This window comes from Platichthys flesus, chromosome 21 (assembly GCF_949316205.1).
Source record: "Platichthys flesus chromosome 21, fPlaFle2.1, whole genome shotgun sequence".
In the NCBI taxonomy this organism is placed as follows: Eukaryota; Metazoa; Chordata; class Actinopteri; order Pleuronectiformes; family Pleuronectidae; genus Platichthys; species Platichthys flesus.
In genome coordinates, this window is record NC_084965.1 from 1,958,671 (window position 1) to 1,980,019 (window position 21,349).

The 21,349-nt window shown below is 51.4% G+C and overlaps 1 protein-coding gene across 1 annotated transcript in view; it reads right to left on the bottom strand.

Annotated features, from left to right (window-relative positions):
- LOC133932984 (cadherin-6-like) overlaps positions 1-19,046 on the bottom strand; it is a 41,141-nt gene extending 22,095 nt beyond the window's left edge. Inside the window, exons 1-2 of the mRNA XM_062379913.1 lie at positions 18,881-19,046; positions 63-467 (exon numbers count right to left, since the gene is read on the bottom strand). Coding sequence (XP_062235897.1) covers positions 63-299 — 237 coding nt within the window. The 5' untranslated portion in view covers positions 300-467; positions 18,881-19,046. The remainder of the gene's footprint in view (positions 1-62; positions 468-18,880) is intronic.
- Positions 19,047-21,349: the final 2,303 nt, after the last annotated feature.

A 21,349-nucleotide genomic window follows, 5' to 3' on the forward strand; every position in this document is an offset into this window, starting at 1 on the left:
TGTGGTGCAGATGTGGTGCAGATGTGGTGCAGATGTGTGAAGAACCAGGACGGTGCCGTTACCTTCCCGACATACTGCATGTCCGTCCCCATGTACTCCTCCAGCAGAAAGAACTGGTTCCACATCCAGCCTCTCTTGGAGCGTCTTAGCGGCACTCCGTTGGCGTCCTGGCCCGTGAGGCCCGCGGGCCCCCTCCGCCCCCCCGCAGTCCTCCGCAGGGCCCGGAGCCCCTGGCCCGGGCAGCTGAGGTGTGCCGCGGCCCACAGCACCATCAGCACGCACACTTTCCCTCTGTCCATGACCTCACCGCCGCGACCTTCTCTGGTCTCCGCCGCTCGGGGGGGGGGGGGGGGGGTCTGCGTCCGGCGTTCTTCGGTCAGAGCGTCGGGTCGGACCTCATGCTGTGATCGACAGACGCAGGGACGGCTCCTCGCGCTCACACTGGAGGCAACCAGCACCTGTAACAGCTACACAGAGAAACACAGAGTCAATACTGGGAGGGGAGGAAGCAGTGAGATGGAGACGAGAGATTTCTGGAGGAGCGGTGGAAACTCAGTTTGAAGATGTATGAAGAAGAAAATAAAGATGGATCTAAAAACGATGGAAGCATAATATACAAAATGAAAGTTGTCACATTAAATACATTATATTGTCGTATTGTGCTACTCCTGATTTTTAATGTGCCTTCAATGATCCCTAAAAAAAACTGCAAACATGAAATTAGTATAATTTCAACAGGCTGGTTTCTGCATCTGTAAAGTTGTGTTTGTATAATTGATTTATAAAATCTACTGCAGAAATAAAGTGCCAAAGCAAACATGGTTTTAAAGAGCACCTTTATTTACAGCCCTCTTGTTTGATGATATATAATTTACTTCCTAATTAGCTTCACGTTCAGTTTCCATCTCTGTCTTTGGCCCAAAGAGAAATATTCGGTCAACCAAGTCTTTTATCGAGCAAATATTCCAAGGTTCTCCAGAGATGCAGCGTCTTGAGTGTGAAGGTTTTTCCACTTTTTCTGTTGTGTGTCATTCAAATTCAATTTTTATTTTTTTATTTGAGGCTAATAGAATTCAGCACCTTGAGATGCTTTTGATAAACCAAACAGTTAATCAGAAAGAAAAAACCTGGATTCTGAATGTTCAGGTCGAGGTCGAGCACAGACTCCAGATCCAAAAGATTAAAAAGCGGTCGGCCGCTCCTCCTCCGCGGCGTGGGATTGATTCCCTCCGCCCCCACACACACGTCCACACGAGCCCCGATACACATGCGTGTGCACACGCCTACTGTATGTTGAATGTCAGTCATCTGATTGATAAGAAGGCTGAGTGCCGCCTAACCTGATAAATATCAGATTAGACATTTTACACATCAACGTATGGAGCTTACATCTCGTACAGAACGTGTGGAGCTGCTTTATCTCCATTGAGCCTCTGAATCAACATCTAATAGAGTGCGCGGCTCTATATGGAGCAGCCCCCCCCCCCCCCGCTCTATCTTTTTAAACAATCTGCTTTGGTACACTTTGTTGTCACAGCGAGCAGAATGCCGATGGAGACCCGGGGCAATGTCAACCCCGGTTTATTACCTCGAGATCAGTGTAAAGATACTGAGCAAAATGACTGTTTGCAAAACCACGGAGAAGAGGCCCTGGTGTGGGCAGCGGAATCTCCCCGTCCCTCTACCTCCAAAAGGCCGACGCAGGAAGGCGCTGGCGAAGGTGAGGAGGAAACGGAACAAGGAGGAGGAGGTGGAGGAGGAGGAGGTAGAGAGAGAAGAAGAAGGCCATGTATTCTGCTTTGTTCTCATTATTCGGGGCGATATCCAGGCTGCCGGGCTGTGGTTCGGTAGGAGGGTTATCAGCGAGTCGGCTGGGGAGCGTGAGCAACGTTCCTCCGTATCACTTGTTCTCAGAAGGCATGTGGAAGGGAGGAGGGGGGGGGGGGGTGGTGCAGTCTCGCGCCTCTGTATGGCAGGTCTGCTCCACTGCCCTCACACAGTGTGTTAGTGAATGAGGAAACGTGTCGGAGGACATGAATTAAGTACGCTGACCTGCATGCCGGAGCCGAGGAGGCGGCCCGACTGAAGGGAGCGAGGGAAATGGAGCGAGAGAAGAGGAGTGAGAGGAAAGGTGCCGGCTTAAAGGAGGAAGGGTGGGGTGGGGGTGGGGGGGGTGGAGCTGTCACAATACCACAGCTTTGTCTCGGAGCGCTAAGTTTAGTATCTGAAAATCTGCTCCAACACGAATGAAGAGAAAAGGCATCAAGCCATTTTCACAGAGCCACCGCTGAGCTCGGTACAAACACACGTCTCGCCACATCGACCGGGACCGAGCGGCTGTGTCGACTCCATGAAACACAAATACACAAGCTGCACATTTCACTCCGGTGCCCGACTGTCAAGACATCGGAGCTGAAGAAGGAGTCGGCTCCAAACATGATGGAGAGTTTGATAGTTTGAGTGAGGGACTGACTGTCTTGTTTACTTTTCACTGGTACAACCAAGTCCCAGAATGCATCGGGGCACAGAGGGTTGGCTTATTTTACCAACGTCCTAGAGAAGATGAAAATCGAATCAGTTCATGAATTAATCACTTTCCAGCATTAGAAGCCAGCTCCTTGTTTCCTTAACCTCAGCTGACCATCAGGACCCGTGTGTCTGGATTCAAACTAACATTCTGAAATGATCTCCAGGTTCAGGTCGGGTTCCGTCACCTTCACCGGGCTGTCAGCTTGATTTTCTGAGGCTGTAATCAGGGAAGGCGCTCTGGGTCAGTCTCAGTGAGTTTCCTCTCAGGCTCGGTCAGAGAACCTCTCTCTCTCTCTCTCTCTCTCTCTCTCCACGCTCTCAGGTGGAAAGTAGTCAGGTGATCACTGCAGGACGACCTCCGAGCGAACACGCTGACCTCAGATCGGCCCAATCACTCAACTTCTCCAAAAACAGATCCCTGACCTCGAGCAGCCATGCTAATGCAGGAGCACCGGCTGAAAAAGTTTTGGGGGGGTTTGAAATCAGATGCAGTTACCTTGACATCACTCGGGGGGGGGGGGGGGGGGGGGGGGGGGGGATCGTCCTGTCAGAGCCGTGTCAGCAGTCCCATCCATTACGCTACCTGTCTTCCTGCTTTCCCCTGATGAGGCACATTGCTGAAGCCGCGGGGTTAGGTCCCCTCGTTCTCTTTTCCCTCATGCCATGCAGTTTATAGCACTCCCCCCCCCCAATCCCCACCCCCACCCCCCCTTGTCTCTGCCTACTCTGCTTGCATGGGCTCGAGCTGATATGCATTATCGCCGGGCTTTTCGCTGAAAGCCAGTCACTTTGCATGTGTCCTCTGCCTGGCTCAGCACGGGGATGGGATGGGATGGGGGCGGGGGGGAGGGGGGGGGGGGGGGCAGGTCAGCAGTGCGTGTGCTGATGGAGGCAGGTGAAAGTGAGATGGACTGTCAGGCTTCTTAATAACACCCGTGGAGAGACCAGCGCTCTCCACTTTCTCGGAGCCGTTTTCTATCTCAATGTGCGAGATGACTGGATGATTCCCCCCCCACACCCCCCTCCCCCCCCGCCCTTCCTCTAGTATTTCCCTTTTTTTTCCTTCCCCCCCCCCTCCAACTCCCTGCACACTCGACTTTATGAATTTACTTAATTGACGCTGGTGAGGAGCATGTGGGACTCTGAGCTATTGATTTGCTCGAGGCTTCTGCGTGGTTGGAAATACCAGTCGGTCTCGGGGGTGGACTCATGAAGCTTTCTACCTCCAGTCCCCCAGCGCCGGGACGCCGGCCTTTTCCGATGGATTTCTTCATAATGTCACCGTGGAAAAGCTAATGCTGGCTCTGTATGGAGGGCCCCGCCGTCCCCGAGGAGCGCTCACCCCTTGACCACATTTGTCAAACCCTGGAAGCCATCTTGTACGGCTCCATGCCCTGATAATTCTCCTGACAAGGGACCGGGAGTAAGTCAGCTAAAGCTTTATTTTGCGACGTCAAATAAAAAAGAATGTCACTCTGAGTTAAGAATGCGCTGGTGCCACATGTAGCCCAGTGGCTAGGACAAAGTGCCTGCCTCTTTGTGTTTGCACTGGACGAGAGGGAGGTCAGAGGAAAAGATGGAAGGAGACTTAGACGGGATTTGAGTCCTCGGCTTCTTTCGACTTGAGTCTAATTGGTAATGTCAGACTTCTTCTTCTCTGTTGGCACCGAGTTAATTAACCAGATTAATGACAACATTTCTTATTGTTGATAATCAGTCCGAGAGGTCAAGGAGCACGAGCGCTCACACAACCGTTTGAAGGGGTGAGCACCAGGGAGGAGTTAATTATCACTGCATAAAATTGTACCTTGCAGGCATCCATCCAAGTCCAACTTTGACCTTTTGTGCTTTCTTGTTTTTTATGGGAAGTTTTTTATCGCTAATAATTTTTATCAACATGTCCGGGGTGTTGCTCTGTTTCCTCTCGCCGTCTGACCGTGTTGAGGAGAGGTCACGGTGACACACACCGTGTCACTGTCACTACACAAATGGACACAATGAACCACAGTTGTAATTGGACACAGAGGAAGAAGCACCAAAGTGGGACTGAGTGTGTCCTGGACCCCCCCCCCCCCCCCCCGCCCCCCCGCTGTGGAGGCTTTCTGAACAAGAGCCACAGGTCTCCTCTTTCCTCTTTCCCTTTCCCACGGAGCACCCCCGTCATAATGAAGGTGTGTAATAGAACATGACACTGTAATTATATTCTCCCAGTTAAGAGGCAGTGTTTACAACAAGCACAAGGCGGCCTTTATTTTCTCACACTCCCTCGCTCTGCCTCGCTCGCTCCCTCGCCCGCCCCCCCCCCGTCTACGCTTCACATCATGTGCCGTTTAATTGCATTAAAGAAACAAAAAAAAAATGGTTGATGAAAAAATGAAAAAAAGTAAATTGCTTTAAATTGCCGGTCACAGATTGTTTGTGTGGAGCAATAAGACTTGTGCGTTGTTTCGGGTGCTGGGTTAAGAAAGATTAATGCATCTGCTGCCGATTCATCGAGTGCCCGGTGATTCCACGCTCAAAGAATTGCCTGGGATAACATTTTGAATCACCACAATTAGCTATTAAATGTATCTATTGGTTTTATCGAACACGGGTGGGGGGGGGGGGGGGGGGCAGTGAGGATAGAGACAGCGACGCAGAGAGACCCACAAATGTATTTGTCAATCCATATTGGATCTGGCCGGCTAATGGCCTTTCCAGTGCACGTGTGTTATTGCACACAACAGGCCTGGGTGGCATTTTAGGCTAATGTAGCCTTGAGGGAGAATTCTTAGTGTCCAGGCCTCCTCCTCCTCGTCCTCCCCTGTCTCACCTCCTCCTCGTCCTCCCTCTGTCTCACCTCCTCCTGCCGCTCCCACCTTCTCCTTCTGTTTTTATTTTTTTTATTTTCACCCTAACGAGGGATATGAGCGACAAGGCAAAGCACCCTATCGCGCCTGTTGAGCTGAAGACTTCCACAGCAACCCAGAAAGAGCCCCGGGGGTGCAATTAAAAGTGAGAGAGAAAAATGTCAGCCAGGGGGGGCGAGCAAGGGGAAAGAGAAGGGGGGGGGGGGGGGGGTTAGGCACTGGTGCCACAGGTAACGTGGCCATGTCACAATCCACAGAGGAGGCCCTTAAAGGCTGCTAATGTGTGGAGGTGTCGGCAGAGAGTCGTTCCAGCAGCTCCTCGCCTTCTCCTCCTTCTCCTCCTCTTCCCCCTCTCTTCCTCCTCCTCTTCCTCCTCCTCTTCCTAGCCTCATCTCACAGCGACTTTGTGAAGAAGCCTCGGACTCTGTGTCATTCACGATGTGACTCTGCTCGCGGGGAGAAGTTTACGGCTTTAAGTCCCAGGTGTGGATTTGGGAAGCCGGTGCGCTCGACCCAAATCCACGGCTTCCCATTTGTCTCCCTTACCCATGTGGGTTAGTGGTTCACAACCGAGGTTCCAATGGCAAGACACCAAGAAGCAGAATGAAAACAAGTCCCTGTGTGTCCCTCGTCTTTACAGCAGAACGGACACAGATGCTGTCACACAGGAAAAAAGACTCCCTCACAGCCCTGTCAATACATATCGATCTTTTATTTAGCTGAGAAACACAGTCTAGACACACTGCCGCAGTGTCTTGGAAATAAGTCCCCCCCCCCCAACACACACACACACACACACACACTCCAATGCGACGCACACGCCTCACAGATTAAGGCGAGGGAAATTGATCACTAAAAAAAGGAGATTTCAGACAGATGGGGGGATATTACCACGAAGGAAAGTAAAAGATGTGTTCAGATTGCGGGAGGAAAGAATCATCAACACGAAAATACAGCTGGAAAAAAATCCCCCAAGTCAAATTGGAATGCAAAGCTGAAACGCAGATTCCCGACTGGATGTTGAAAACACCGACCCCCCCCCCCCCCCTCGAGTCGAAAATTAGGATTCAACGTACGACACTTGAACGGCACCGAGATTTAGTTAACGGGTCTCTGAGCCCTGGTTCTGCTTCTAAATAGCACATTAGGTTCACCTCAAGATGCGTTAACAACACGTCAACGCACTCCGACCGACACAAAGGATCTGCTACACACAAAACTTGAGAAATGTTGAGATATAAACTTATTTTCCTTCACAAAACAAACACGTGTGCATTAAAAGAGACGCTTTTGGACGAGGGAGTTCCGCGGTTGGTCGGTATCTCGATCACATGACAGAGGTGACTGAGTGACAGTAACCCAAACAGATTAGCTCACACCCTCCCTGTCACAGGCAGCGCCCAGCCCACAGCATTCATCCCGGTGCCGCGCTCCACAGCTCACTGCAAACACATTACCGGGCCTGGCTGCCCAAATGCATACCAAATAACCCATATAAATCATACAATCTGGGCCAAGTCAATGAGAGCCCCCGATTCTTTCCCTGTTTTCTAGTTATTTCCACGGTGCCATCATTCAGCGGCGCTCGCATCACTCAGGCCTCGTCGGAGTGGCCCAGTTTGGAACTCGCCGAGGGGTCCTGAGGTAACCCGTGCTCCGGTGCACTGGATTCCAACGTCTCCACCGTCTGGACCCAAATTGCCGGTTGCCAGCTCTCCGCTCTCTCTCTCTCTCCTGCAGCTCGCCCCCTTTTTCTTTGTCGCTTTGACAAAAACAAGGTCGGGGCTTCGGTGAACTTGCACCGGTGTTTATGGCGGTGTTTACCACAGAGTGGAACCGCAGTTGAAGAGGCCCCTTTGGCACTTTATTTTAAAGGCCCCCTCCACTCCTCCAGTCACTCCTCCTCCCGGTGTTTCAGAGTTGCATCATTCTGTGCCGACTCCAGTGCCAAATAATGACGTTCAGCCCTGAGATATGGTTTTGAACTGTGTCATCGTAAACAACACGGACTCTCACTTTTTAGCGAGGCCGCTTCGGATTCCACTTCCCCCGAATTAATTGACTAAATGGGAGCTTAAAGTCATTATCTCCCCTCGCCAGTTTCTCCAGTCCCGCGCCGGGGGCTAATAAATGGAGGTCTGATTCCGCTAAATGTCCTCTCGCGAAGATTAATCACGCCTGGTGCCCGGGTGGAGAACAGATGTGGTCGCCCTCGTGTGCAAAGAGAGGACGGATGATGGCTGGACGTGTGAGCAGATGAGACGTCCTCGGCTCTTTGCCTTCCTGCACATGTTTTGTCACCGGTGCGGCCGTGTGGTCTAACACAGTTTCCTTCAGAGACACTGACAATGAGGGGGGGGGTGGGGGTGGGGGGGTGGAGAGGCTCAATGGTGGGGTCTGCTGGCTTCCTGCTTTCCCCCGCTGTGGCCTTTGTGGTAATACACTGGTGGTTATGGGAGCCTCCGTCTCTATGCAAATCGGTGTTTGCTTCCCAAGTGCTTGTGTGTGGCGTGTGCAGTCGAGTGTGAGTCTGTGTTTCTGAGCGTTTAGCCCCTGAACCGTCTGGAGCACAGGGGGCTGCATCGATATATAAATAATACTCTCAATACGTCAGCTAATTAAAATCTGTTATTTCTATATCAATAGCGTTGTTTACCGGTTATTAATACCGCCCGGGCAGCGTGTTAGATCCGGCTGCGGCCCTTTGCTTTTAAATGGATAGTGCGTCTGTGGAATCGGATCCATTGATTGGACGACTCAAAGGTCAGACTTAGCACAGTGAATTGAAAATCAGCGAGGGAGTTGTGTTACCACGTTTGTCTCCGTCTCCCCCGTTGTGACAATTACACGAGAGGGAAGGACGTGGAAGCACATTTCCATCCCGGGCGTCTATCGACTGTATCAGCGGGTCAGCGGGCGAGACAGCCACAAACACACAATTGTCGCACAACACCAATAGTAATACATTGGAGCGAAAACAAAGACATCACACACCTAAAATATGGCTCTAATAAAAAGAAGCTGCGAGGAGAAAATGTGTTTCGCCCCTTGACGGAGAGTAATGACCTTTCCTCCGAGCCCCCCATAAAATAACACAGCGACAGTTAGGAGCTCCTGTTTTTACATAGTTAATAGAGGAGGCTTCACGCACACACACTCCAACACCGAGACACACGACACGACACTCTCCGGCTTTTGACTGTTTTTTAAATTGGACCAAAAAAACTCTGAAACTGCTCCCAACTAAAAACCAGCGAGGCGTTCAAGTGGTGAGAAAGCCATTTGTCACGGGCAGGACTTCTGCCAGGGTATCAGCCCCCGGCGCCGGGATGAGAAATAAAAACACAAATGAAAAATAATACAAATTGTATGAATGCCGTTCAGAGAATGAGCCGCACGATTTGTAATGGCATCTGAATTCGGAAAACGCCTCGTGTAGAAAAACACAATTGGTTAGCGGTGCTCCTTGCAGAAATGAAAGAGGGATATTTTCTGTTGTCTTCTTTTCTCTGGCGCTTCCCTGTGAGTCGACGCTGCTGCAGAATGAGAGTCTTTCTGCAGAAGCTTTCAATCCAATCACGTCAGAAGGGATTCAGGGCGTCCTCGGAGATGAACAACAGACGGCCCTGATCTCCTCTGACCTTAACTCTGACTCATGTTTATTTACCTCGGCTAGTTATCCCTGAGGGACGGATGCCTCATCACTGAAATGAGCGCTGTGATGGGAAGCTTTCCTTTTTCATTGCCGCTCCCGGGAGCGGACGACTCTAATGAACAGCGAAGCCACGATTGATCCCGGTTAGCGTTTGATTCCGGAGCGGCGCGGAGGCACACGATTCACTGCGCCGGCATGCCGCTGGAGCACCCCTTGAACTTTGCTGTGCACACATCTTTAATCACGCTCACCTTTTCCTCGTGGCTGCCGCGACTTCCGGCTTATTTGTAATTACCGAGCTCCTCGGGGGGGTTGGCTCGACAACAGGCCCCCGGCCCATAGGTCACGGAGAGACGCTGTCGCCGGCCATATGGGCTCCAGGCCCAGGGGCAGCAGAGCGGGTGCACGCCGGAACTGGAACCGGGGAAGTTTTCCAGAATGGTCCGAAGCGGTAGATTGAATTATTCGGCGACAGGAGACCGGGCCTTATCGAGCAGCGGCCACATTGCACCGACGTCCTCGCCCCAGTTTCTATTTCCCATTTCACACCTGGACTCCTGCCAGATAGGAAGTGTTCATCCACCTCGTTCTACCCCCAGATTCCCCATCGCCAGCCACCAGTCAAAAGAGGGTATAGTGTGTTATCTATCAGCACCTTGCACCCGCCGCACACCCTCGCCTCCATCCCCCGAACCCGCTCCGGACCCCCCCCCCCCCCCTACCCATCCCTCCCATCTTGTCACCAGCACGGTGTTATTACAGATAAACAATCAATACTGCATTAACGTGTCCACGGAGGCTACCTCCAGTTTAACAGGCAGACGGGGAAATAATTCAACCCAATGTCACGGGCGGACGTCAAAGCCACTAATCTCGCTCAGGAACTGGAATGCTGACATGTTATATCTATAGAATTAGACACATATACACAAACATACGTGTGGTGGATATCTGGAATTCATGGTCAGGCCTCCTTCCTTCATTTTCCCTCCGCCATCGTTTCTTTGTGTTTTGAGATCAGCACATAGGATTCCTTTCCTTCCTCTCCTCACTGGTCACAGAATGAAACCCTACTGCATTATAGAAGTAATACCCCACTTTATAGCAAAGGTGACCACGGAGATTGGAGAGCAGGGAGCCATACGATCGATTTGGAGCGAGGAATCAGAATTTTAACATGACTCCCAGCCCAGGCGTTTTTAACTCAGGAGTACTGGACCCCTCTCTTTTGATGACTGCTTCCAGTGCCAGTTCCTATTTTCAAGATTCTGACGGCGTCTTTCCCCCCACCCCCCACCCCCCCGGTGCCCCGCTGACGGCTGTGTGGTCCTCTTCCTCTGTGCGGAGCTTGTTCGCTGCCAATTTGCATCAACATTCCCAGCGCCGCCATTGAGAAGAGAGGAGCAGGGGGGAGGGGGGAGGGGGGGGGGGGGGTGATGGGGAGATGGGTTTTTTGTTTAGAACCTCTGTGAAAAACAAAAATGAAAACAAAGGCGTTCTTATGAGGAGGCTCAACAAATAGTCTCGGCCGCTCCCTCTTCCAGACTGGAATTAAATACTCCTCATTCCATTCCTCATTCATTCACCCCCCCCCCCCCCCACAACCCTAACACCGTACAGGGGTATGAAATACACACACACACACACACACACACACACACACACAGAATAAAGGAGATGGACTTGGCTGAATGATTGCGGAGACTGTTTACTAATACTGCTGCTCTCTCTGCTTTATTACAGAGTGCCAGGCTTTCCATTACTGCAAAGGGAGAGAGGGGCTGGGGGGGGGGGGGGGGAGGAAGAGGAGGAGGAGGAGGAGGAGGGGGGGGACAAAGGAGAAAGGAGAAAGAACGACAGAGAGAGAGCGAGAGAGAGAGAGAGGATGCCAATGTCAGATTAAAGAAGAAGAAAAAGAACAAGAAGAAGGGAAAAAAGAATGGCTCCGTTGATTTACACCTTCATTACTCTCCTCTAACTCTGCTCATTGCAAATCATGAAGCTGCTTTATGAGCTGAATCCTCTATTACGACAAGGGCCGGGAAGACAGTGCTGTACGGCTCCATAAAGCAGCCGTACAGTAACCGCCACCCGGCAGCACCCGGCCCACTCATCCTGCCACCCAGCTGCCACGGGGGGGGGAAGGGAGGCACAGCAGGAGACTCAGGCTACCGCCGCCGCCGCCACCACCGCCACCGCCGCCACCACCGCCACCGCCGCCGTCCCCTTCCTGGCCTCGTGCCCGTGGACAACACACCCAGAGTTCCCCGAGCCAGATGCCGGGGACGTGTGACTTAGTGGCTGCACCGGGAAGGAACACACAGCGAGTGTTTAATGTGAAGTGAGCTGTGCCACGTTTAAGTCAACAGACATGTGGAGGAGTGTGTTTACCACGGCCCCCGCCACCGAGCGGGGGGGGGGCTGCTGGAGCGTTTACTCAAACAGCTTTCGGGGGGGGAATCTGTGTGTGTATTTAAATAGAGACCAGACTGTATCTTTTAAACTTGTGTTTGTTGAACCACAGGAGGTCCGCGGAGCACGTGGTGGCGAGCGGGTGCAAGAGGAAGGAGCTGCAGGAAGGCGGGGGTGCAGGACCTAATAAATCAGATGATAAGTCGAGAGCGTGTAGGTGAGCAGGGGTGTCAGCGTGCTGATGTAAACAGGGCGGGGGGGCAGGACACACAAACTGGACGGAGGTTTGTTGTGTGTGCGTGTGTGTGTGTGTCTGACTCCCATCTGGAACAGGGTTGACAGAAAAGTTGACAGATGCTTCGCCAACGTCCATTATTTATGAGACTGAGGAGATCCACTCTGCTTTGCTAGGTCGAGTTCCGACATTGTGTTCTCTAAGAGTGTGTGTGTGTGTGTGTGTCTACGCATGGACGCACACACACGCACACACGTGGTTGTTTGCCGGTGTTTGTGTAGGAGGCTGACGAGTGGCGAGCTGAGTGTAAAGGTCCTCCTCTGCACGAGTGTGTGCTTACATATACCTCCATCACTCCACCTGCCTCTGTGAGTCTGACCCTTGACCTCTGAAGTGTCACTAACCCCCCCCCCCCCCCCCCCCCCGGCAGACAGACGGCCCTTCAGAGGACCGGGCCGACTCCGGCTCTCTTAAAACCCACTTAGAGGCTTACAGCCGGGAGGCCCGACCCTCGGATTGAATCAAGGCTGTGATTAATTGGATCTGCTGGTGAGTAACTTGAGTGACTGATGTCTCGTAGGACCAAAGGTCTAGACACTGTGCTTGAGAATAAGGCTTGATTCATCCATTCAGTGGCATCACAGGCGGCTTCAATGCGCCTCGGGCTCGGTTGCCTTTAATATCAGCGCTCGGAGTGCCGCTCCAAGCCCGAGCTCCACCGGCGGTTACGGCTGCAGCTGCTGAGAGCACCGGTGATAATGAGACGCACAACATCATTAATACAAATGGAATGTTTAATGCAATTTTTCCATTTCAAAGAAATTCCCCTGGCATTCCCCCCCCCGATTCAACTCTCCTGCATTGTCCTCGGGCAAACAATAACCCAAGTTTGGCTTCGCCTTCGTTAGATCAAACTCAATTATTGCAAAGCACTTGCAGCCCCCCCCCCCCCCCCCCCCCCCCCCCCTCCACCACCCTGCAGTGTGTTCTGAGGGCTGCCTGTTACAGGTCCTGTGGCAGGTCCTGCCCCATTTGTCTTTTGACGGACACAGACGTCAAACAGTAATTGGACAGGTACAGACCCGGTGTCAGTTAGTCGTGTCAAGCAGCCCAGTGTTCAGCTGCCGGGGCTCTCGGGGAATGACCTCGGGAAGAGGACAGGGTTCCCTCACTGTCTCAGAGACACCCGGGGGTTTTTTGTTCTCATACAGACGCCGGGCTGTGGGTCGCGTGTTGAGGCAGAAAAGCTCATATTGTGCCCGTCCCTCTGGAATATAACCGTCTCTGAACGGTGCACACGCTTTGATCCGGCAGGTCGTTTTTGCCGAGGTCTTTTCTACCCCCCCCCCCCCCGCTCACAATGAACCATCCTAATGTTTTGAGAGGTTGCAGAACAATGGCAGAAACCTCTCTTTTCTCACTCTGGGGGACAGACGGCAAACAGGACCTTTGCTGATGTTCATTTCCAGCAGCTCAGAAGACGGCGGGAACATTGTACCTCCACCGGAGAACTCACAAAGGCATTCGGCAGGACAATGGTGCAGCGCAGCAAACGGGCACACAATGGAGTCCAGATATCATTCACAATATGGACAGGAGCCCATTATCCACAAGAGGAGGGGCCCGTCCGAAGGTGACAGGTTTGCGAGAGGCACACGCCGCTGCCACCGGGACAACCGAGTCCCTAAAGCCGAACCCATAAGGACAGGTTGTCCCGGGGCCGCCGCCCGCCAGGTCGAGGTGTTACACGTCATCTGCAATAACCTGGATCATTACTCCTGGAGGCTGTTAGAGGGGAAAATCACATCACTCCGCTTTCACCGCTGCCAAGGAAAATTGACACGCTAAAAGTCACACAAAGACACACCTCGGGTTGTTTCACACACACACACACAGGAGCCCACAGATGGCGTCACTGTCACCGGCTCTGCTACTTGCAAACAAACACACACAGACACACACACACACAGGCGCGTAATTACACACCCGCAATCTATCACATACTGTCAGTGGTGTCTGGGGGGTAAACATGCCAAGTGGCATCCCAACAGCGTCCCACCAGCCAGGGCTGCCTGAAGCTGACAGCTCTCAGTGCGGCTGCCTCGCAGGAGTAAAGTAAGCATCGTTATCGCCTCCTCTCCCCACACCTCCTCCTCCTCTTTCAGAGTCCTCCTCCTCTTTCATGCAGCGCCCGACCCTTCTCCTCCACCGCCTCCTGTCTTCATTGTTGCTCCGGTCGGGCCCTGAAGCTCCTCGTCCTGTGGCCGGAGCCTCTGATCTGCCATTACCCTCTCGTCATCTCACTGTCAATATTACCCCCCCCCCCCCCTCCTCTCCTTCCCTCTGCTTTCACAAAAGTCAGACACACAATGTCGCCCTCCCCCCCCCCCCAACTCCTTCATGCACTTGCTCGTCTTCCATTCACTTATTAACTGTCATGTTCAGCAGCCTTGCTCCAGACGGGGTTTAGTCCACTCACCGCAGCCGGAGTTAAGCCTCTGGGCTTTGCACCGACAGGAATCCAACTAGAGGGGAAAGGACCTGAGGACATGATCTGTCTCCTGCACTCACTCACACTCGTCCTCCTGCAGCAGAGACAACTCTAACATGCATGGTGAACTAGACCTTTAGTGCCTAACAATAATAATCTAAACCTCATCTGGGTTGGAGGAGATTTCCCCACTTTGAAAGTCAAATCTGTATTTTCCCTGTAATTATAATTAAATTAAGTTGTGAGTTGCATCTTAAAGTTTTGCCGCTGCCCCCGCGCTGGAAGAGAAAGTGTGCGAGCAACTCTCAGGATGTGATTCTGGCAAATGCATTTAATTTTTAATGACTGGCTTGTTTTTTTCATTTTGAAAAGTTAATCGCTGGGTTTTCATATTTAACTATTCCAAGAGAAAGATATCGTCACCTCCTGTCAGCGGGGCGGCGGAGTCACTTATGACATGTCGCGCTCCGCCCGGAGCCACGGAGCAGTTGATTAGATTTTGATAGTGATCTGGATCTGTGTGATTTCCACTATTAGACGATTATTATTTTTTTTTTCTTAACTTCTCACCCGCACATATTGGATATAGAGATTAAATTCCAAATCCAATCCGGAGCCTAACGGTTCGCTGGCAGGGTCAGGAAATCGATTTCACCTCACATTTAAGAAAGAAGGGACGTGTCCTTGAAGGTGGCTTCCTTCCTTCCTCCCTTCCTTCCTTCCTTCATCCCTACCTCCCGCCCTCCCGTCCTTCCTTCCTTCCTCCCTCCCTCCCTTCCTTCCTCACTTCCCTCCTTCCTTCCTCACTTCCCTCCTTCCTTCCTTCCTCTCGTACTTTTGATGACACCCAGGCAGGATTCGACTCCCACGGCTCCACTCAGCATTGTGAGGTATAGCTACAACACTGGATTTGTCACCTACCTCCTTCTTCCCCCCCCCCCCCCCTTCCGAGGGCAAATGGTGTAAGGAATGAGACGTGGCTGGTGGATAGACTTTCATGCCCCCTGCTTTACCAGTGTCATTTCCGCAACTCTGAAATTGTGCCATGGTCTACAGGGCTTTGTTGTAAATCACTATCTCCCACTGTCAGCCTGCAGTGTGCCGCGCACTGTGGACGCCCGGCTTTCTGCTGCCTCCTGGGTGACTAATACATCTTGTTAAATTGTGCTGAGGAGCGTGCGGAGAACTGTACACCTTCCCTCTTTGTACTGTGTTTGCTTGCATTTCTTTTTTTGCCCGTGTGTGTGCTTTTAGTGTGGTTGCACTTCACGTTGTGTGTCTGTGGGTCATGACTGAATCGGTAGGTGGGCGATGTTACGTTTGCAAAAATATGTTTCGCTAAACTCCTGAAGTCTGTCAGGCTTTGTGGGTAATTCGGTTAGATTGCTATTCGGCCAGCTCTCCGCTCGCCGCCACTACAGCATCGGGAGTTGTGAAGCTATCTCTCAGCCACTTCATAATTAGAAAAGCTGTGGAGCCAAGCCACAGTTAGAGGGGGAAGAGGGAGGGAGGATAAAAAAAAGAAGCTGCTGGCAGACTGCATTATTCAACATTGGCACCAATTTACTCTGTTTCCCACCCCAAAGACATGAATCTAAGTGATTTCATAGTCACATCCGTCCTCGTGTGCCACACTGTATGAAGCTGGACTCTTCTCTTATCACCGGCTTTCAAGCCTCACACTGTACACACTCATCTGCACATATCTGTCCTGGCACTTTGAAAACAGATTTATGAGTGTAGTTCTGTGTAATTGGTGTTCTCCTGCACAAAGCCGGCAGAGATAATGACCCATTGTTAAGTGAGGTGTAAACGGTCTGATCCATGTGTGTTTATCTTCTCAGCACACGAGGAGCAGAATGGGCCTTTCTCCTGGATTCAGTGCCGACTCCACGCTGACGTTCTACTCTCTTCTACTCTCTTGGCCACCGACCAGCTTTTAAATCCCTTTTTCTGAAACCTGTCGAGAAACAGCCTCTCTGTGGCTTAACTCTTTATCGTCTAATTCCTGACGTCTTATTTAACCGTGGAGAATTCAATCTGGGGCTCAGGTTGACCTTCAGAGAGAGAAGGTGAGGACGCCCCCTTCCTGTGGCAGGTCTAAGCTGAAGGAGACGATGTGTGTGGCGGTGGATTCCTTGTTTGGGTCTCTGTGCCGCTCCGGTTCGGGCTGCTCTGTAAATAGGCATCTCTGAAGGGAATCTGTCTCATTAGCAAGGAGCAGAGAGAAAGTTGTGCATTGTGCTGGGAGGAAACTTGCTCCACTGGTCACATGAAGCCTCGAGAAATAGAAAGATAACGCCAGGCAGGGGGAGAGGAGTCAAATGTGCCATTCTGAGTGAAGTGGCTAAAGAAGTCGGCCCCGAGCAGCGAGGGGGCGCCGCTCTAGAAAAGAAAAGAAACGAAAAGACCTGTTGGCTTGAAGAACCGTCTCCAAATGAATATCTGGCAGGAGAAAGTCCGAGGAGGAATCCCGGAGCAGCAGTGCAGACGTCATGATTTATTATCACATCACACAGAGCGTGACTAATGCACTCAAACAATCAAGGTGCATCTAGTGAGCTACGAGGCCCAGGGGTGCTCTCTGCCACCGACTGCACACATTTGTAAGCAAAGCACACACACGAGCCGCTCGCAGAGCCCAACAGAGGCCCGCGAGTCTCCACACAGAGCGGAGGAGAGGAGCCGAGGCCGGAGTCGCCCCCCCCTCGCGGTGAGCAGCAGCCACTGGGTTGTGGTTTTATTAGCTCCAGATGCCGGCGTGCAGAGGACTCGAAACATTCACTGTTATGAGCGGGACACATCAAAAATGATGCAGCCCATCTGGAGCACAAATAACGTGATCAACTCGGGTCACCGGTCATCGTGGTCTGGCCGTCGGGTAAACCCGCCTGACGGGGCCGGGCCGGAGCCGGCACATTGAGACTTGTTTTTGGAAGATCCCCTGAGCTGCTGTGCACGACCCGCGGAGCGGAGGTGTTCGGGAGGAGGGGAAGATGAGGGAGATGAAATGTGAGGGACTGTCGACTGTAATCTGAGCTCGGGTTTTTAAAAGACGCACATGTCTCTGATGTGTCTATTCCCCTGCCTGTCGAATCAGCTCTGCAATCTCACTTTTAACGTCTCCATACACTCAGGACCATAAACACTTGTGTGCTCCCTACACACACACACACACACACACACACACACACACACACACACACACACACACACACACACATACATAGAGGAATTCTATTTGCAGAGCCGTTAAATATTCAGTACCTGCCGTGTTTTCTGTATGACTTTGATCAGTCACAGATTCTGCTCTGTCCCTTTCATCTCTGAACTTCAAACCATCGTGTGAAAAAACCTGGACCAGGGAACCTGCTCTGGCTCAGTGGATCTCCTCTTCCTCTCCGAGCCGCTCTACGACGCCTCATGCAAACAAGCTGGAAGTGGATCCAGTGAAAGAAATACACAATGAAAGAAGCAAGGAATCTGCTCTGGGCTTCGTTTTTACTCACACCCCGCCTTGTTGCCCAATCTCCCCTCGTCAGTGTTTATAATTTAAAAAGTGTGTGTGTGCCCCAAAACAACTTCTCGGCCGCCTTCAGGCACATTCCCTCCGGCTGGTGCAATAACTACCATGGCGCAATCTGCAGGCAACAGGAAGGACAGCGGAGCTTTCACGAGCTCTGGATTCAATTTTCAGGATGGCACAGCGGCGGCACAGGCCTGGAAGATTCATATCAGCCCCCCCCCCCCTCCCCCCCCCCCCCTTCACTCTGTCAATACCTGCAACTTCTGAGCAAAGAAGCCAAGTTAATTATTTTATCGCCCGGCCTGCATTATTCAGCAGGCTCATCAAATATTCACAGGCACATCACTGATATCATGTTGTTGTCAATAACGCTGGAGGACATGTTGTTTTAGAAAACTTGAGTCAACTCCACCAGTGATCCCACCACCACCACCACCACCACCTCCACCATCTGCACCACCACCACCACCACCCAACCCAGAGCAGAGAACAGAGACGCAGCTGGACTGAAAGGACAGAGAAAGGCAGCAGAGCATCAGGGTTCGACTGCAGGAGACACAAGTCCTCCGCTTGTCTCACAGCGCGCTGTCCCACCGGCATCGACCCGCGTCCCGTGGAGCCGCCACCGGCTGCTGGGGGACCATCGACGGGGATGGATGCAGCGGATCCACGGACACACAAACGCGTGAGGGGGGGGGGGGGGTGAAGTTGTCTAGGTGGATGTTGTCTAGGTGCTCAGGCCCCGCATGGCCGCGTCACTTTCAGCTCTAACGTGCAAAGGGCACGTCTTCGCTCCGTGTCCGCACCGTGAATGAGCGTGACGCACGGAGACGCGCAGCCGAACGCAAAAGTTGCCGAAGCAGCTGACCCGCACTGTGGCCACGCACCGACCACGGGGGAACCGAACAACTTCCCAATGCAAAACTCATTCCCAGTTCAAAAAGCCTCGACTTCTCCCACTAATTAGTCCGCGACGCACACGGACTCCAGCGCACGCACACGCCCTGATGAACGCGACACAGCAGTTTCCACATCGGTCACTGAACAGAGAGAGAGGAGCTCGGGATGGAACACAGAATAAAACGGGACCCATCACGAGGCTGCAGCCGCCGCGGCACAGGTTCGAGTCCGTGCGCGTAATGTGGCACCAGACGACGCCAGGAGTGAAAGAAGCAGCGCTCACCTGATAATGAAGTTTATTCTCGGAGTAAAAAACGGATCCCGGACTCGGTGGTGTCGCAGGAGAAGAGGAGTGTATCCGTTCGCTGCAGATTTTCCCTTTTGTGTGTGCGTGTCTATGTGAGTGTGTGTGTGTGTGAGAGAGTGTGAGTGAGTGTGTGTGTGCGCGGTTTGTTCCACCTCAACTGCGCGTCTCAGTCGCGCTGCATCACTTCTCTCTGTGTGGATGTCAGGGAGGCTGAGAGGAGGCTGAGGGGACTCAACCCTCCCATTGGCTGCCATTCAGCAGTCCCCAGCCCCGCACACACACACACGCACACACACACACACACACACACACACACAAAGAAAGGGGAGAAGAGAAGGGGAGGTATATATATAACGCAGGACGGACTAAAACAAAAGGAAGATGGACGGATGGGAGATTGGAGCTATCGGCGCGTGATGGTCATTTAATAACAAGGAAGCGTTTGTGCACGCGCTTCGTTCCTGTGTTTTCGTAATTCTCCGTCGTGCACGCGCTTCCTGATTGCTAGTTGCAGAGTCAGAGGTTGCGTGTGGCTTCAGTACTCCGTTACTTTGGTAAGAAGAAGCCCGCGAGCCGCAGATCACGTGTGATTACAACAGACAATTGAATTCGCTCAATGTGAGGTGAACGGATGAATGCACCAGCAGCTATATCAGGACTCATTATCACGTTAAACACACACTATAGTGTTGTTAACTGTGCCCCTCGTGTTCTCATCCTTCTGCACAAACTTAGTTCAGCTCCAACAATAACACAATCAACTGTGTGAACCACACAATGCGTTGCACTCGGTGATAATACCCCCTGCTGTGTCTGCTGCTAACAGCTCATAACAAGTTCAACTCCTGTTTTTTATTACTTGCACAACAACTGGTGTTATTATTATTAGCGGTAAATACATGCACCTCGTTATCACCTCGTTTAGTAGGTGCATGTGCACCGATGCAAACCCACAACCGTAAAGACACACACGGGAATGAAGACATAACTTGTGCTACTGTTGAGTATTTATGTCGCTTTGGTTTTTATATTTTAGTCTGAAACATGTTAATTGCTTAATTGCATTCATCTGGGGGTTAGGGGTTTATTCATCTTTAACGAGAGTGGCACTGGGAGCAGATCTCCGCCCAACACTCTCCTCGTGAAACCACATTTAAATTCACTGGATCCATTATTCTCTCCATTTTTTATCAGGATCCACAAATTATTCTCTGAGAAATCAATGAAAATGTTTTTGCATAATCTTAAAAAGCTTTAAAAACAAACCAAACTAACAAAAGGACATTGGTGATATCACACACCTCAGTTCATCCAAATCTCAAACACTCATTGATACTAATCTGCTGAATATTTCTTCCAACAAGATTCATTCATTATTTTACTGAATTATTTGGTGAAAACATGAAAAGAATATCAATCCTGCCCAGGTTCAAGTTTAAGTAGAGAATGATAAATGAATTCACAGCCTCCTATGGTTCGACTCTACGAACCAATTATTCTGTTCTTTAAAGTCGGTGGAAGAGGAAACTCTCTGCCGGTGCTGAGGTGGTGAGAGTGTAGAAGTCATGTGATCTTTATGGTCCATCGCCGCCCACCGCCTCATGATGTCAGAGCCCCTGCCTCTTTCTTTTTTTATTGGGAGAGGGCTGGATGGAAATCTGATTACCGAGCGAGCCTGTAAACTGCAGGATTTTAAAGTAATCAAACTAATGCAGCTCATAAATGCTTCATCCAGCGGCCATGCCCAGACCAGATTACCCACTGTAATCTCTTATATTTGTGTGTTTGTAATAAACTCTCTCAAAGCGTCACTGTGAGTGTGTCTCGGTTCGACTAATTACGGAGAAAAGAATTGCCTTGTTTCTCTCGTGGTTACGATTGAACACATTTTAAGGTTTTTAAGATGGAGGAGGAAGCTCACGTTAGAATGCAATAAGGTGAATGTACCATAAAGGTCTAATTGACTTAACAACACGATATCTGTGATTGTGTAGATGAGGCAAATGTGTGTGTGTGTGCGTTGGTTTCTGAGGTTTGCACTGAAACTTGATGACGTAACTATAATTCAGGTGTTTGCAGAGTCTGCAGTTTGTGTTGAGAGAATCGTTGACAGATTGGAATCATGTGGTTTTGATTTAGCTCTCTCACAGCCAAGTGACCCTCCCATCCTGACACGAGGGTTTATCAGTGTTAGATGCAGCGAGGGGGGGGGGGGGGGGGGATCCCAGTCGCACTTTCCCAGTTGTTTCTCTCTGCTCAACTTCATAAAGCTGGACTCACTGCTCCTCCATGTGTTGTTGGTCAAACGCCCGAGTCAAGTTCTCCGGCTGCTGAAGTAACATCATCATCTCATATCTGGAGAAGAATCAGCTTTAGCCAATAAGCTGAGAATTTAGAGTCCCACAGGGCGAAACCTGGAGAGACTGCTCAATTCTACGTTTTCAT